The 15,630-nt window shown below is 50.4% G+C and overlaps 1 protein-coding gene across 40 annotated transcripts in view; it reads right to left on the bottom strand.

Moving 5' to 3' along the window:
* Positions 1 to 115: 115 nt before the first annotated feature.
* STYXL1 (serine/threonine/tyrosine interacting like 1) overlaps positions 116 to 15,630 on the bottom strand; it is a 58,119-nt gene continuing 42,604 nt past the window's right edge. For 23 of the 40 annotated variants that reach the window (XM_078355223.1, XM_054247745.2, XM_054247682.2 and 20 more), the window contains 4 exons: positions 12,048 to 12,193; positions 10,478 to 10,575; positions 1,744 to 1,883; positions 116 to 1,123 (listed from right to left, as the gene is read on the bottom strand). In XM_078355223.1, the coding sequence (XP_078211349.1) occupies positions 1,016 to 1,123; positions 1,744 to 1,883; positions 10,478 to 10,575; positions 12,048 to 12,193 (492 nt within the window). In that variant the 3' untranslated portion in view covers positions 116 to 1,015. Of the gene's footprint in view, positions 1,124 to 1,642; positions 1,884 to 7,118; positions 7,232 to 10,477; positions 10,576 to 12,047; positions 12,194 to 15,630 lie in introns of those variants that run through there. The other 17 variants (XM_078355274.1, XM_078355272.1, XM_078355268.1 and 14 more) reach the window with 2 other exon arrangements.

Raw genomic sequence — 15,630 nt, forward strand, 5'->3', positions numbered from 1 at the left:
CGCACCGCCGCGGGAACCAATGGGAAAAGGCCACGCCCCCACCCCAGCCAATCCAAGGAAGGGGCGGGGCAGGGGCAGGGGCAGGGGCAGGGGCAGGGGCAGGGGCAGGGGCAGGGGCGAGGCCGTGCGCCAAGGCTGCTGCTGGCCCCGCGACTCGCGGCCTGAACCGGGACTGGAACGGCTGCAGCCCATGGGCCTGGACTGCACTGACTGTGCCAGCCGCATGGTACAGCCAGCAGGGCTCTGGCCCGTCATGCTGGGAGCAAACCAAGGTCCAGGAAGGTAACACCTGCCTGCAACACTTTCGTCCTTGGGAAGCTCAGCCCCTTTGGGGAAGGGAGTTAGAGCTGCTTCTCTCGCTTCGATTTTGACAGCGGACTCCTTTCTCCCTGCCTCACCTCCACTGTCCCTTCTTGTAGCCACAAGACTGCCCTTCCCAAAACACAATTCCCCATCATGTTCCTGCTTAAAACTTTCCAGCGGCTCTGTCCTGCCCACCAGGAGGTCCCTAATCAGAGCTCTGCAGCCATCTCGGTCTCTGTCCCAACTCAAGCCTGGGCTGCCTGGAAAGCCCTTCCCCTCTGGCAAAACCCCACTCCTTGAAGGCCTGCCCTGCTGTTGGGGGAATCCCACACCCCTCCATCCCTCTGCAGTGAGTGCTAGGTGGTGGGATGGCATTCATCTCTGTTCCCAGACCCACCCACGTGGGGACAGGGAATGGTTGCTGAAGTGACTTGGGGAACGACCCGCATGAATGGACATCCTAATCCCCTACCAGCCCCCTAGTCTGTGCCGTCTCCTGATGCCCAGTTTGTTCTGTGGGTACTGTCAGCTTTGGAGAAGTGCATTCAGAAAACAGCTTCCAACTGGGCGCCATGGCCCAAGTCTGTAATCCCAGCACTTTGGTGAGGCCGAGGCTGGAGTTCAAGACCAGCCTAGGAAACAGAGCCAGACTGTTTCTACAAAAATAAAAATAAAATTAGCCAGGTGTGGTGGTGCATACCTGCAGTCCCAGCTACTCACTCAGGAGGTTGAGGTAAGATCCCTTGAGCCTTGGGAAGTTGAGGCTGCATGAGCCATGATAGCACCATGGCTCTCCAGCCTGAGACAGAGCAAGACCGTGCTTCAAAAAAAAAGAGGAAAGGAGAAAAAAAGGGAAAACTTTTAAGAACTTAGGAATTTCTAGAAAGCTGGAGATGGGAGGGTACAAATCTCTCCTTGGTGAATACAGCCAGACAGAAATGAGTGGCAAGCAGGGAAAGGAAACGTGTTTCACGGGGCAGATGGCAGGAAGCACTGGGGATGAGGCAAGGGTGTGACCCCATTCCAGGAGCCTGGGGCCTGGACAAGGCTGGGCTTGGGATCTCTGCCCATTGGTGGGTGTTGTGATATCCTCTGTGAACCAACACAGGCAACATCTGGGTACCCCCCACGCAGCCCCCAAAGGGTCCAGGTCACAGGGGGATGTGGGGCAGCTGCTCTAGCAGCCAGATGCCCTTCCAGAGGCAGCCACAGGGGTGCAGGAGGGATGGCCCAAGATGCCCTGGGGATGTGGATTCTCAGTGAGCCTCAGCAGGGCGCACCTGCTGTGTGGTATGAACAGGCGCTTGGGAAGAATCAGTACAGGAGGATGACATGAGACTTTCAGGTGGCAAAGGCCTTCTTCCAGACAACCCTGGGTATACACACTCTGGCCCTCCACCCACAAAAAGCCCCCAAGCGAGGCCCTTCAGCACCCTTCACCGTGGAGATCAGTAGAGTAGATCCGTGATGTTTGTGATGAAATCTCCAAGGATAATCTTCTCCCATTCCAGCAGCTGAGTCACCAGCCCCTGATTTGGACACATGTTGTTTTTGCACTTCTTGACATAGGCCCAGGACCTCTATGAATACAAAGAGAGAGAGTGAACGCCCGGGCCCTTTCCACTTGGATCAGAGGCAGCTTTCAGAGACAGGAGGCACTTGCACAGTGCCAGCCATACCACTTAAGGGCTGGACGCAAAAATAAGGCAGCCTGGCATAAATTCATAAATTCATCAGTGCTAGGAATCGTGTTAAATCTGGGGACAGAAACAATTCCTATTTCAAACAGTTCCTGGGAGGACTGAGACAACATAGCTGAAACCACCTGTGGATGAAAAACGCTATGCCAAGCCTAGTACAGTCTCAACAAAGGTTTGCCTTACGACTGGATGAATTAATGGAAAGAGGAAGGGAACTGTGGGCAAATTCTCTGAAGACGGGAAATTCAAGCTACCCTCTTCCAGGCGTCCACCTTAAAGGAAAGAGTTGCTGCATGAAGAAGGGTGAGCGCCTGGTTGGAAAGGCAGGAGTGGTGCCTGAAACTAGGAATAGAAGGAAATGACTGGGTGCGGTGGCTCACACCTGTAATCCCAGCACTTTGGGAGGCCAAGGCGGGCCAATCACGAGGTCAGGGGTTTGAGACCAGCCGGCCAACATGGCAAAACCCCATCTCTACTAAAAAAAAAAAAAAAACAGAAATTAGCCAGGTATGGTGGCACATGCCTGTAATCCTGGCTACTTGGGTGGCTGAGGCAGGAAAATCGCTTGAACATGGGAGGCAGAGGTTGCAGTTAACCGCGATTGTGCCACTGCACTCCAGCGTGGGTGACAGGGCAAGACTCTGTCTCAAAAAAAAAAAGAAAAGGAAGGAAATGATGTCATTCCAATAAAGGCCATATATGAGAAGGCCACAGCTAACATCACACTCAATGGCAAAAGATAAAGTGTTTCCTCTAAGATAAGGAACAAGGCAAGGATGCCTGCTTTCATCACTTCTGTTCAACATAGTACTGGAAGTCCTAGCCAGAACAATGAGGCAAGAAAAGGAAATAAAAGGCGTCTACATTGGATAGGAAGACGTAAACTTACCTCTGTTTGAAGATGACATGATCTCCTGTGTAGAAAACCCTGAAGATTACACACACACACACACACACACACACACACACACACACAGAGAGAGAGCGCGAGAGAGAGGGAGCGAGCGAGAGCGAGAGAGCGCTAATAAATTCAGCAAAGTTGCAGGATACAAAACCAGCAGGCAAAAATTAGTTGCGTGTCTATATATTAACAATAAACAATTCAAAAAGGAAATTAAGAAAACAATTCCATTTGTAGTAGCATCAAAAAGAAGAAAATATTTAACCAAGGAGGCAAAAGGCTTGTATACTGAAAACTGAAAAACAGTGCTGAAAGAAATTAAAGAAACAAACAAATGAAAAGACATCCTGTGTTCATGGGTTGGAAAACTTAATATTATTAAGATGCCAATACTACTCAAAGCAATCCACAGGTATAAGGCAATTCCTAACAAAATCCCAACAGCTTATTTTGCAGAAATAGAAAAATCCATCCTAAAATTTATATGGAATCTCAAGGGACCCCATACAAAATATTTAAAAAAAAAAAAAAAACAAAGTTGGAGGTCTCACACTTCCTGATTTCAAACCTTCTAACAAAGCTACAGTAATCAAAACAGTGTGGTATGGGCATGAAGACAAAGAGATCAATGAAATAGAATAGCCAGCCTAGAAATAAACCCTTACATATATGGTCAAGCATTTTTCTTTTTTGAGACAGAGTCTTGGTCTGGTGCCCAGGCTGGAGTGCAGTGGCACAATCTCAGCTCACTGCAACTTCCACCTCCTGGGTTCAAGTGATTCTTGTGCCTCAGCCTCCAAAGTAGCCGGGATCACAGGAATGTGCCACCATGCCCAGCTTATTTTTGTATTTTTAGCAGAGATAAGGTTTTGCCATGTTGACCAGGCTGATCTCAAACTCCTGGCCTCAGGTGATCTGCCTGCCTCAGCCTCCCAAAATGCTGGGATTACAGGGGTGAGCCACTGCACCTAGCCTGTCAAGCAATTTTTGATAGCGTGCCAAGACCATTCAATGGGGGAAAAGGACAGTCATTTCATCAAATGGTGCTAAGAAAACTAGATATCCCCACATAAAAGAATAAAATTGAAAACAGGAAATCAATAGAGAAAAATCAATAAAACCAAAAGCCAGTTCTTTGAAAAGATCAATAAAATCAATACACCTCTAGCCAGGCTAACTGAAAATAAAGAGAAGACACAAATTACCAATATCAGAAGTGAAAGAGGAGACATTGCTACAGATCCCACAGACATTAAAAGGATAATAAAAGAAAATTCATACCCACAAATGCGACTGATCAATTCTTTGAAAGATACAATCTGCCAAAACTCACACAAGAAGAAACAGACAATCTGAACAGACTTACATCTATTAAAGAAATTGAATCAATAACTAGTAATCTTCCAAAACAGAAAGCACCCAGCCCATGCGGGTTCACTGGTGAAGTCCACATATAATGGATTATTATTCAGCCTTCAAAGGATGGAACCTAGATGAGGGACCTAGAGTAGCCAAATTCATAGAGGACGGAAGTGGAATGGTGGTTCCCACAGGGCGATGAAGACGGGGAAGTAATGAGCTGTTCTTTCAGTTTTGCAAGATGGAAAAGTCTGAGATTGGCTGCACGATAATGCGAATGTACTTAATGCTCCTAACCTACACATTTTTAAATGGTTACGATGGTAATTTTTTTTTTTTTTTTGAGACAGAGTCTTGCTCTGTCGCCAGGCAGGAATGCAGTGGCACTGTCTCAGCTCATTGTAACCTCCGCCTCCTGGGTTCAAGCAGTTCTCCTGCCTCAGCCTCTGGAGTAGCTGGGATTACAGGTGCACGCCATCACGCTGGGATAATTTTTTTTTGTATTTTTTAATAGAAATGGGATTTCACCATGTTGGCTAGGATGGTCTCGATTTCCTGACCTCGTGACCTGCCTGCCTCGGCCTCCCAAAGTGCTGGGATTACAGGTGTTAGCCACCGTGCCTGCCCAAGATAGTAATTTGTGTGTGTGTGTGTGTGTATTTTTTTCTTCTGAGACAGTTTTCCATTCTCTTGCCTCAGCCTCCCCAGTAGCTGGGATTACAGGCATACCACCACACCCAGCTAATTTTTGTATTTTCAGTAGAAACGGGGTTTCACCATTGTTGGTCACGCTGGTCTCAAACTCTTGACCTCAAGTGATCTACCTGCCTCGGCCTCCCAAAGTGCTGAGATTTCAAGTGTGAGTCACTGCGCCTAGCCCAGACTCTTTTTTTTGAGACAGAGTCATGCTCTATCACTCATGCAGTGGCACAATCACAACTCACTGCAGCCTTGAACTCTTCAGCTCAAGTGATCCTCCCACCTTAGCCTCCTGAGTAGCCGAGACCACAGGTGCACACTGATTTTTTATTTTTTGTAGAGATGGGCTCTCTCTATGTTACCCAGGCTGATTTCAAACTCCTGACCTCAAGCAATCCTGTTTGAGCCTCCCAAAAAGCTAGAATTACAGGTATGAGCCACCATGCCCTGCCTTTTCAAAGATTGTGTTGAAATATACATAACACAGAATTTACCATTACAACCATTTTTGGGTGCACAGTTAAATGGCATTAAACACATTCACACTGTTGTGCAACCATCACCACTATCCATCTCTAGAACATTTTTTTTGAGACAGTTTTGTTCTTGTAGCCCAGGCTGGAGTGCAGTGGCGCGATCTCAGCTCACTACAACCTCCGCCTCCCAGGTTCAAGCGATTCTCCTGCCTCAGCCTCCCGAGTAGCTGGGATTACAGGCGCCTGCCACCATGTCCATCTAATTTTTGTATTTTTTAGTAGAGATGGGGTTTCACCATGTTGGCAAGGATGGTCTCAATCTCTTGACCTCATGATCCACCTGTCTTGGCCTCCCAAAGTGCTGGGATTACAGGTGTGAGTCACCACGCCCAGCCTTTTTTTTTTTTTTTTTTTTTTTAAGAGACAGGTCTCACTCTGTAACCCTGGCTGGAGTGCAGTGGCATGATCATAGCTCACTGCAACCTCAACCTCCCAGCTCAAATGATGCTCCCACCTCAGTCTCCTGAGTAGCTGGGACCACAGGCATGCAGCGCCACACCCAGCTAAGAGAATTTCCTTCCTTTAAAAGTCTGAGTAATTTTCCACTGTCTGTATATGTCACATTTGATATCTCCATTCATTCGTCCAGGGACACCTGGGCCCTTTCCACCCTTTGGCTGCTGTAACACTGCCATGAACAGGAACATCCAAGTATCTGCGGAAGTTCCTGCTCCCACTTCTTTTGGGCACGAACCCAGGAGCAAAATTCCTGGATATCCAAGACTCTTTCTAGGCTAGGCGCAGTGGCTCAAGCCTGTCATCCCACAAGGCTGAGGCAGGCAGATCACCTGAGGTCAGGAGTTCAAGACCAGCCTGGCCAACATGGCGAAACCCTGTCTCTACTAAAAATACAAAAATTAGCCAGGCGTGGTGGCGCACGCCTGTAATCCGAGCTACTAGGGAGGCTGAGACAGGAGAATCACTTGAACCCAGGAGGCAGAGGTTGCAGGGAGCTGAGATTGCACCACTGTCCTCCAGCCTGGGTGACAGAAGTTGACTCCATCGCAAAAAAAAAAAGACTCTAGCCTGCAACTTCACCCCCAAAGTGCACATGGGGGTGACATCCAAAACCACTGGCCAACAGGCTTTATTCTTCGTCCCTCTCCTTCCTCTAAACACACCCCTGGGCAAATGTCAGGGCTTTGTGGGTCCTATCAAGCCCTCTGAGATCACTAACAGGCTGTGACAGGCAGGGCAGGCCCCCGAGAAAGGCGCTGTGTGCAAGTCAGCCGCCCCAAGTTCTGCCTGGGTTTGCCGCGATGGGTCCCTGCTTCCCTCTCCTCCTGGACCTTGCACCCAAGGTACAGGGAGGTTGGCGGGAGTAGGTGGGCGCCTGTGTTGCACTTCTGGGACTCCTAGTTCTCCCTTGGGCAACACCAAACACAGACAGCAGCAGGGGCCACACCAAGGGGGCTGCAGGACAGCCTGACCCTGCCTGAGTCCCTGGTGTCCAGCTTCAGGCCTCAAGCCTGCAACATGGGCTAGGGAGCACCCTAGACTTGGGAGTTCTCTGGGATTCTTCCTCCCAAAGCAGTGCCAGGGCCACGCTCCTCCCAGGTCGCACTCTAACCCTGCCTCCCAGGGATGGCCATGGTGTAGGCCTGGCCTGGGAATGCCTACCTGCAAGGTCTGCTCGTTATAATGCATGAGGTAGGCTATGGCTGCGGCACAGCTGCGGCTGAGACCTCGGGTGGAAAAGATCAGAACGACAGAGCCAAGCTGAAGGTGAATTTCTGCAAAAGGAAGTGAGGTTTGGGTTGTGCCTGGCCCTCCTCCCTGTGGGCCTGGGTTGCTGTCAGTCACTGGCCTCCATGGGCCCAGGGTGCAAGCATGAGTTCAGGACCAGCCCATTCGACCTCGGAAAGTCCCATAATTTCTCTGGGTATCCGTTTCATTGTCTAGCAAGTGGGCATCCTTCAGACCTGGCTGGAAACTCCAGAGAACTATGCCTGGGTAACCAGCATCACAAGGCAAAGACCTTTTCCTGAACTCCAGGCTTCTAGCCCAGGAAGCTCTGCTACCAACTGGCCTCCCAGGATGAGGCAGACAGGACCATCATCAACTCAAACATTCAGGAGCTGACAGAGGCAGTGCAGCCTCAGTGCCAATCCTGCCACTTAGTGGTTATCAGGCTTGAGTAAGATCCAACCCTACCCTTTCCCTTTCCCCTCTGTTCTCCTCTCCCTCCTCCTCCCTCCTCCCCTCTCCTCTCCCTCCTCCCCCTCTCCCTCCCCCCTTCCCTCTCCTCTCCCTCCTCCCCCTCCCCCTCACTTCCCTCTCCTCCCCATCCCTTCCCCTCCCCCTCCCTCTCACTCCTTCCCTCTCCTCCCCATCCCCTTTCCCCTCCCCCTCCCTCTCACTCCTTCCCTCTCCTCCCCATCCCCTTCCCCTCCCCCCTCCCTCTCACTCCTTCCCTCTCCTCCCCCTCCCCCTCACTACTTCCCTCTTCTCCCCTTCCCCTCCCCGCTCCCTCTCACTCCTTCCCTCTCCTCCCCCTCCCCCTCACTACTTCCCTCTTCTCCCCATCCCCTTCCCCCACCCCGTCACTCCTTCCCTATCCTCCCCCTCCCCCTCACTACTTTCCTCTCCTCCCCATCCCCTTCCCCACTTCCCGCTCACTCCTTCCCTCTCCTCTCCCTCCCCCTCACTACTTCCCTCTCCTCCCCATCCACTTCCCCCCTCACTCCTGCCCTCTCCTATCCCCTCCCCATCCCCTTTTCCCCCCTCCCCTCTTCCCCTTCCCCCTCCCCCTTCCCTCCCTCCTCCCCTCCCCACTTCCCTCCTCTCCTTCTTTGTTGAGACAGTCTCACTCTTGTTGCTCAGGCTGGAGTGCAATGGTACAATCTCCACCTCCCGGGTTCAAGCAATTCTCCTGCCTTAGCCTCCCAAGTAGCTGGGATTACAAGTGACTGCCACCACGCCCAGCTAATTTTTTGTATTTTTAGTAGAGACAGGTTTCACCATGTTGGCCAGGCTGGTCTCCAACTCATGGCTTCAGGTGATCTGCCCACCTTGGCCTCCCGAGGTGCTGGGATTATGAGCGTGGGCCCCTGCATCTGACTTTTTTTTTTTTAAATATAGACATGGAGTCTCACTATGTTGTTCACGCTGGTCTTGAACTCCTGACCTCAGGTGATCTGCCTGCCTCAGACTCTTAAAGTACTGGGATTACAGGCAAGAGCCACTGTGGCCAGCCTATTTTTATTTATTGTATTTTAGAGACTGGGTCTTGCTCTGTGGCCCAGGCTGGAACACAGTGGTGCAATCACAGCTCACTGCAACCTTGAACTCCTGGGCTCAAGCCATTCTCCCACCTTAGCACGTGCCACCAGGTCCAGCTAACTTTTTTTGCACAGATGGGGTCTCACAATGTTGCCCAGGCTGGAGGGTAAGTGGCTTTAAGCCACTGTGTCCTCATGTGGAAAATACTACCTACTCCACATGGTTTGGTTTTGTTCCATGCTGAGCCCAGTGCCTGGCACAGAGATGTCAACTACAATCACAGCACCCCTGAAGCTGTGAGTCCTGACCAGGGACAGGAAATCTAAGCTGGCACCCGACGCTGGTCTGGCACCCCTCAGGGACTGAAGATAAGCATACCAAGCGCAAAGTCACAGACTGCCAGGGCTGAAGGAGGATGCAGAAATGATGAAGGCCACATCCCTCATCTGAATGAAGAAACTGAGCACCGTTCATTCATTAAGGACTGGCTCAGTGCTACCCAGGGAGGGGGGCTGGATGGGGGCCTCTTTGGGCCACAAGGCTCTGCAATCTCAGGTGGGACATGTGGGTTGTCTCAGCCTCAGGTCCTAGTTGAGTGACAGTTGACATCTGCTGGGAAATAAAGAATAGTTGGGGCTGGGTGCAGTGGCTCACGCCTGTAATCCCAGTATTTTGGGAAGCTGAGGCGAGTAGATTGCTTGAGCTCAGGAGTTCAAGACCAGCCTGGGCAACATGGCAAAAACCCATCTCTACTACAAATACAAAAATTAGATGGGCATGATGGTGCATGCCTGTAGTCCAGCTACTTGGGATGCTGAGGAAGGAGAATTCCTTGAGCCTAGGAGGTAGAGGTGGCAGTGAGCCAAGACTATGACAAGGTACTCCAGCTTGGACGAATGAATGAGCCAGACCCTGTCTCAAAAAATTAAAATAAGGGATGGTTGGGCCAAAACACCATGCTCCGGCCTTGGTACAGTGGCTCAGGCCAGGGGCTGTGTTGGTGCCAGACAGGCAGGCCCGGGGTGGGGACTCCGCCCTGACTCAGCCCTTCTGTCTCTGTGGATCTTACTCTCCTCGGGCAATCTGGAGCCCCAGTATTGAAAAAAACCCACTCTCGATGAGTTAAGTAACTGGTGGGCATCACTTGGGCATGGTGGCTCATGCCTATAATCCCAGCACTTTGAGAGGCTGAGGAAGGAGCATTGCTTGAGGCTACGAGTTCAAGACCTGCCTGGGCAACATAGTAAGACCCCAACTCCACCAACCAACAAACAAAAACAAAAGAAAATATTGGAAGCCAGAGCTGAAAGGGCTTTGCAGTCCTCCTTCCATTCCACTCGCAGACCACAGACCAAGGATGAAGGCATGGATGGAGAGAGATTTGCCTCCTGGTCCCAGAGCTCAGCCCAGAGCCTCTACCAGCATGTACACTTGTGGGCAGACATCACCCTCATTTTACAAGCCCAGAAGGGCTCAGCTGTCCAGCCAGGGCCAGAGCCTAGGATGCTCAACCCACAATCTTGGGCCCCACTCCCCTGGAAGTCAATGCCATGGTTGCTTATTTCACTAAGGGCTCCTGAGACGCTGGACCTGTCCTGGAGCTCGTCCCACCCAGGCTGGGCACGTGCCGGGCCCTGCCCCTTCTCTCCAGAGCACAGGGAGTCACCATCCGGAAGAAGCCTGTGAAGGAGGCGCCACTGCCCCTCTGCTTCCCCAGACATAGGCCAGTGGCTACCTGGCCAAGGAACGCTCCTTACCAATGAAGTGACACAGGTGGCGTAAGAAGGGAAGAATCTGGGCTTCCGGGGAATCTTCTATCCGGATGTGCAGGAGCTTGTCAGCTTCGCCTGCAAAACTACACGAAGGACCACACAGGTCATCAGGCCGAACGCAGAAGACACACAACCCCATTACGGGGTTTTCATCACAGCAGAAAGGCCACAGGGAGGATGCTGAGCTTGTGTAAGGGGACTGTGCACAGGTAACTCAACCTCTCCTGGGAAAAAACATCCAGGCTGGGTGCGGTGGCTCATGCCTCTAAGCTCAGTAACTTGGGAGACAAAGAGGTGGGAGTATCACAAAGCGAGAGTTCATTTTTTGTTTTGTTTTGTTTTGTTTTTGAGACGGAGTTTCGCTCGTTACCCAGGCTGGAGTGCAATGGCGCTATCTTGGCTCACCGCAACCTCCGCCTCCTGGGTTCAGGCAATTCTGCTGCAGCCTCCTGAGTAGCTGGGATTACAGGCACGCGCCACCGTGCCCAGCCAATTTTTTTTGTATTTTTAGTAGAGACGGGGTTTCACCATGTTGACCAGGATGGTCTCGATATCTTGACCTCATGATCCACCCGCCTCGGCCTCCCAAAATGCTGGGATTACAGGCTTGAGCCACCGCGCCCGGCCGAGTTCGTCTTTTTTTTATTTGAGACAGAGTCTTGCTCTGTTGCCCAGGCTGGAGTGCAGTGGCACAATCTCAGCTCACTGCAATCTCTGCCTCTCAGGTTCAAGTGATTCTCCTGCCTCAGCCTCCCGAGTGGCTGGGATTACAGGCATGTGGCACCATGCCCAGCTTATGTTTATATTTTTAGTAGAGACAGTGTTTTACCATGTTGGCCAGGCTGGTCTCGAACTTCCAACCTCAGCTGATCCACCCGCCTTGGCCTCCCAAAGTGCTGGGATTATAGGCGTGAACCACTAAACCCAGTCAAAAAATTTATTTTTTATTTTTTATTTTAAGCTCCCACTATGTGGGAGGGGATTCCAGATAGCTGGAAATCCCCCCCCAAATTTTTTTAAGTACCTATCTTAGCCAGGCATGGTGGCTCATGCCTATAATCCCAGCACTTTGGGAGGGCAAGGCAGATCGCTTGAGGCTAGGAGTTCCTGACCAACCTGGGCAACATAGTGAGACCTCATCTGGGAAACAGTACAAGACCCTGTCTCTAAAATGAAATAAAAAATAAAATAAAATATAGTCCGGGCGCAGGGGCTCACGCCTGTAACCCCAGCACTTTGGGAGGCCGAGGCACGTGGATCATTTGAGGCCAGGAGTTCAAGACCAGTCCGGCCAACATTGTGAAACCCTGCCTCTACTAAAAAATACAAAAATCAACCGGGCGTGATGGCACACACCTGTAGTCCCAGCAACATGGGAGACTGAGGCAGGAGAATCACTTGAACCCGGGAGGCGGAGGTTGCAGTGAGCCAAGATTGTGCCATTGTACTCCAGCCTGGGTGACAGAGCAAGACTCTTTCTCAAAAATAAAAACAAATAAATGTAAATATTAAAAAATAAAATGAAATACAAATAGATAGCATTTCCTGTACTTACAAGGGCCCCGTTTCCATGGAGACATTGATATGGGCCTTGATTTTCAAGTCCTTCTGAATTTTAGGGTCACAGGCTTGACTGAAATTGCCCAGGAAGACCTTTCCCGGCACGATTTCAATGGGGTATGGCTGAAACGCATCCAGTTCCTGAGGTGTGGAAGGAGAAAGGCCGCTATGAGCACACTCCTCAGGGAAGAGGGATGCTTGTCTCTTGAAACACAGCTCAGCAAACCGGCATGGAAGGGAAGTTCCGGGACAGTGACAGCGATGGAGATCCAAACTTTGAAAGAGACTGGCATGACTGTGTGGGAGCACAGCGCAAGTCACAACAAAAGCACTGAACCACGGTCTCACGGTGCAGAGCACGGGGTCTCAGCACTGGTGTCTGTTTCCCTCCATGGCACCTGTGTACACTTGGCCAGGTGCACAAAGGTTGTACTGAGGACGCTGCGGCCCAGAACTGTAACAACCCAGTGTGTACTGGGGGCTTGGGAGGATGGATGGAGAAGGACAGATCTCTTGTTATAATTTTTTTTTTTTTTGTCCAAACCTCACAAACACACACATTTTTTTTGAGACAGCATTTCACTCTTGCTGCCCAGGCTGGAATGCAAGGGCGAGATCTCAGCCCACCGCAACCTCTGCCTCCCAGGTTCAAGTGATTCCCCTGCCTCACCCTCCCGAGTAGCTGGGACTACAGGCACATGCCACCATGTCCAGCTAATTTTTTATATTTTTAATAGAGATGGGGTTTCACCATCTTGGCCAGGAAGGTCTTGATCTCCTTACCTTGTGATCAGCCCGCCTCGGCCTACCAAAGTGTTGGGATTATGGCATGAGCCACCACGCCTGGCCCCACATAAATATTTTGAGACAGAGTCCCACTCTGTTGCCCAAGCTGGAGTGCGGTGGTGCGATCTTGGCTCACTGCAACCTCCGCCTCCTGGGTTCAAGAGATTCTCTTGCCTCAGCCTCCTGAGTAGTTGGGATTACAGGTGTGCACCACTACATCCAGCTAATTTTTGTGTATTTTTTGGTAGAGATGAGCTTTAGTTGTGCTGGCCAGGCTGGTCTTGAACTCCTGACCTCAAGTAACCCACCTGCCTTGGCCTCCCAAAGTGGGAGGCATGAGCCACCATGCTCAGCTTATCTCTTTCTTTTTTTTAAGATACAGGGTCTCACTCTGCTACCCAGACTGGAGTGCAAGTGGCTCAATCGCAGCTCTCTGCCGTCTTGACCTCCTGGGGTCAAGTGATTCTCCTGCCTCAGCCTCCCAGGTAGCTGGGACGACAAGTGCACATGACTACACCCAGATAATTTTGATACTTTTATCTTTTGCAGAGATGGGATCTCGCTATGCTGCCCAGGCTAGCCTCAAACTCCAGGCCTGCAGTGATCCTCCTGCCTCAGCCTCCCAAAGTGCTGGAATACAAATGTGAGCCACCTGCATGCCCAGAAATGAATTCTGATTAAGCCAGCGTATGTGTAGAGGGAACACGACAACTACTTAAACGGGAGTTTCCTGAGTTCCAGGTCCAATGTTTTAATTAAAACTTTTGTTTATTTAAAACACAAAGTGAAGGATTATCTCTACATTTCCCTAAGTGTGTTCTAAGAAACACTAGTCCCCCATAAGGCACTATGAAAAAAGGCTTCAGGAGTTCAGATAACCAAATGCAATCTGCCCCCTCATCTGTGGGTTCCACATCCATGGATTCAAGCAACCTTGGATCAAAAATATCCAGAAAAAAAATTAATGGTTGTTACCAGGCACAGTGGCTCATGCCTGTAATCCCAGCACTTTGGGGGGCCAAGATGGGCAGATCACCTGTGGTCAGGAGTTCAAGACCAGCCTGACCAACATGGTGAAACCCCATCTTTATTAAAAAAAATTAAAAATTAAATTAAAAAATAAAAAAATTCATGGTTGTATCTGTACAGAACATGCACACACTTTTTTCTTGTCATTATTTCCTAAACAATACAGTATAACAATTATTTACATAGCATGCACATTGTATTAGTATTATAAATAATTTAGAGATTATTTAAGTATACAGGAGGGGCCAGGTGAGGTGGCTCACATCTGTAACCCCATCATTTTGGGAGGCCGAGGCAGGAAAAGCATCTGAAGTCAGGAGTTCAAGACCAACCTGGCCAACAACTGAAACCCTGTTTCCACTAAAAACACAAAAATCAGCCGGGCATGGTGGCGCAAGCCTGTAGTCCCAGCTACTCGGGAGGCTGAGGCAGGAAAACCGCTTGACCCTGGGAGGCAGAGGTTGCAGTCAGTCGAGATCGTGCCACTGCACTCCAGCCAGTCTCTTATGTAAAAAAGAAAACAAAAAAAGCCAGGCACCGTGGCTCATGCTTGTAATCCCAGCAGCACTTTGGGAGGCCAAGGCAGGTGGCTCACCTGAGGTCAGGAATTTGAGACCAGCCTGACCAACATGGTGAAACCCTGTCTCTACTAAAAATATAAAAATTAGCCAGATGTGGCAGTGCACGCCTGTACTCCAAGCTACTCAGGAGGCTGGGGCAGGAGAGTCGCTTGAACCTAAGAGGCAGAGGTTGCAGTGAGCTGGTATCACACTCCAGCCTGGTGACAGAGTGAGACTCCGTCTAAAAAAGAAAAGAAAATGCTGACCTTTGCCAAAAATCAAAATCAGTTCCAAAAGTCCCCTGGCTCCAAGTCCTTCTCAGGAACATCGTAAGGACCTCCGGCTACTTCACTGCTTGTGTGGGTCCTTCAGAGCCACCTGAACTCAGCGCACCTCATTCCTTTCCCCACAGCAGTGAACCCTCTGCAAGCCCACATCCTTGCCAAGCCACTAGCTTCAAAAGCCATTAGCAAAGAACAGACACCAAGCTGAGCCAGTTCTCAAGCCTGTACCACGGAGAGGCATGACCCCACTGCCTGCAGGCGGGCCCACTGCTTACTCCAGCGCGTGGGCTGCTCCTAACCGGAACATGCAGCCTGCTGGTGCCAAGTGAAATCCCCCTTTCAATTTCCACTTGAAAAATCTCACTAGAAGGCCAGGCATGGTGGCACACACTTGTAATCTGAGCACTCTGGGAAGCTGAGGTGCATGGATCACCTGAGGTCAGGAGTTTGAGACCAGCCTAGCCAACATGGTGAAACCCCATCTGTACTAAAAATACAAAAATTAGCCAGATGTGGTGGCACGTGCCTGTAATCCCAGCTACTCTGGAGGCTGAGGCAGGAGAATCACTTAAACCTGGGAGGTGGAGGTTGAAGTGAGCCAAGATCGTGCCACTGCACTCCAGGCTGAGCAACAGAGACACAGTCTCAAAAGAAAAAAAAAACCTGCAAAAATCCCATAGCAAATCTATCAACCCTCTTCCTGCTGTTTTGAAACCAGCTTCCTTTTCTGCGGTTGTGTGGGTTTGGCTGGGAAGAGGGCGTGGTGTGCATAAAAAAAAAACACCATACTGTAAATTGTGTGTGAATGCTCGGTGACACAATGCAAAGGAAATGAGTATCTCAAATGAATGTGGCCAAACTGAGTCCACTGCCTTTCCTCCTAAAACCACTTCTTCCCCGACCCCTCCCGAATGTGCCT

Source organism: Callithrix jacchus, chromosome 2 (assembly GCF_049354715.1).
Source record: "Callithrix jacchus isolate 240 chromosome 2, calJac240_pri, whole genome shotgun sequence".
NCBI classification, from domain to species: domain Eukaryota; kingdom Metazoa; phylum Chordata; class Mammalia; order Primates; family Cebidae; genus Callithrix; species Callithrix jacchus.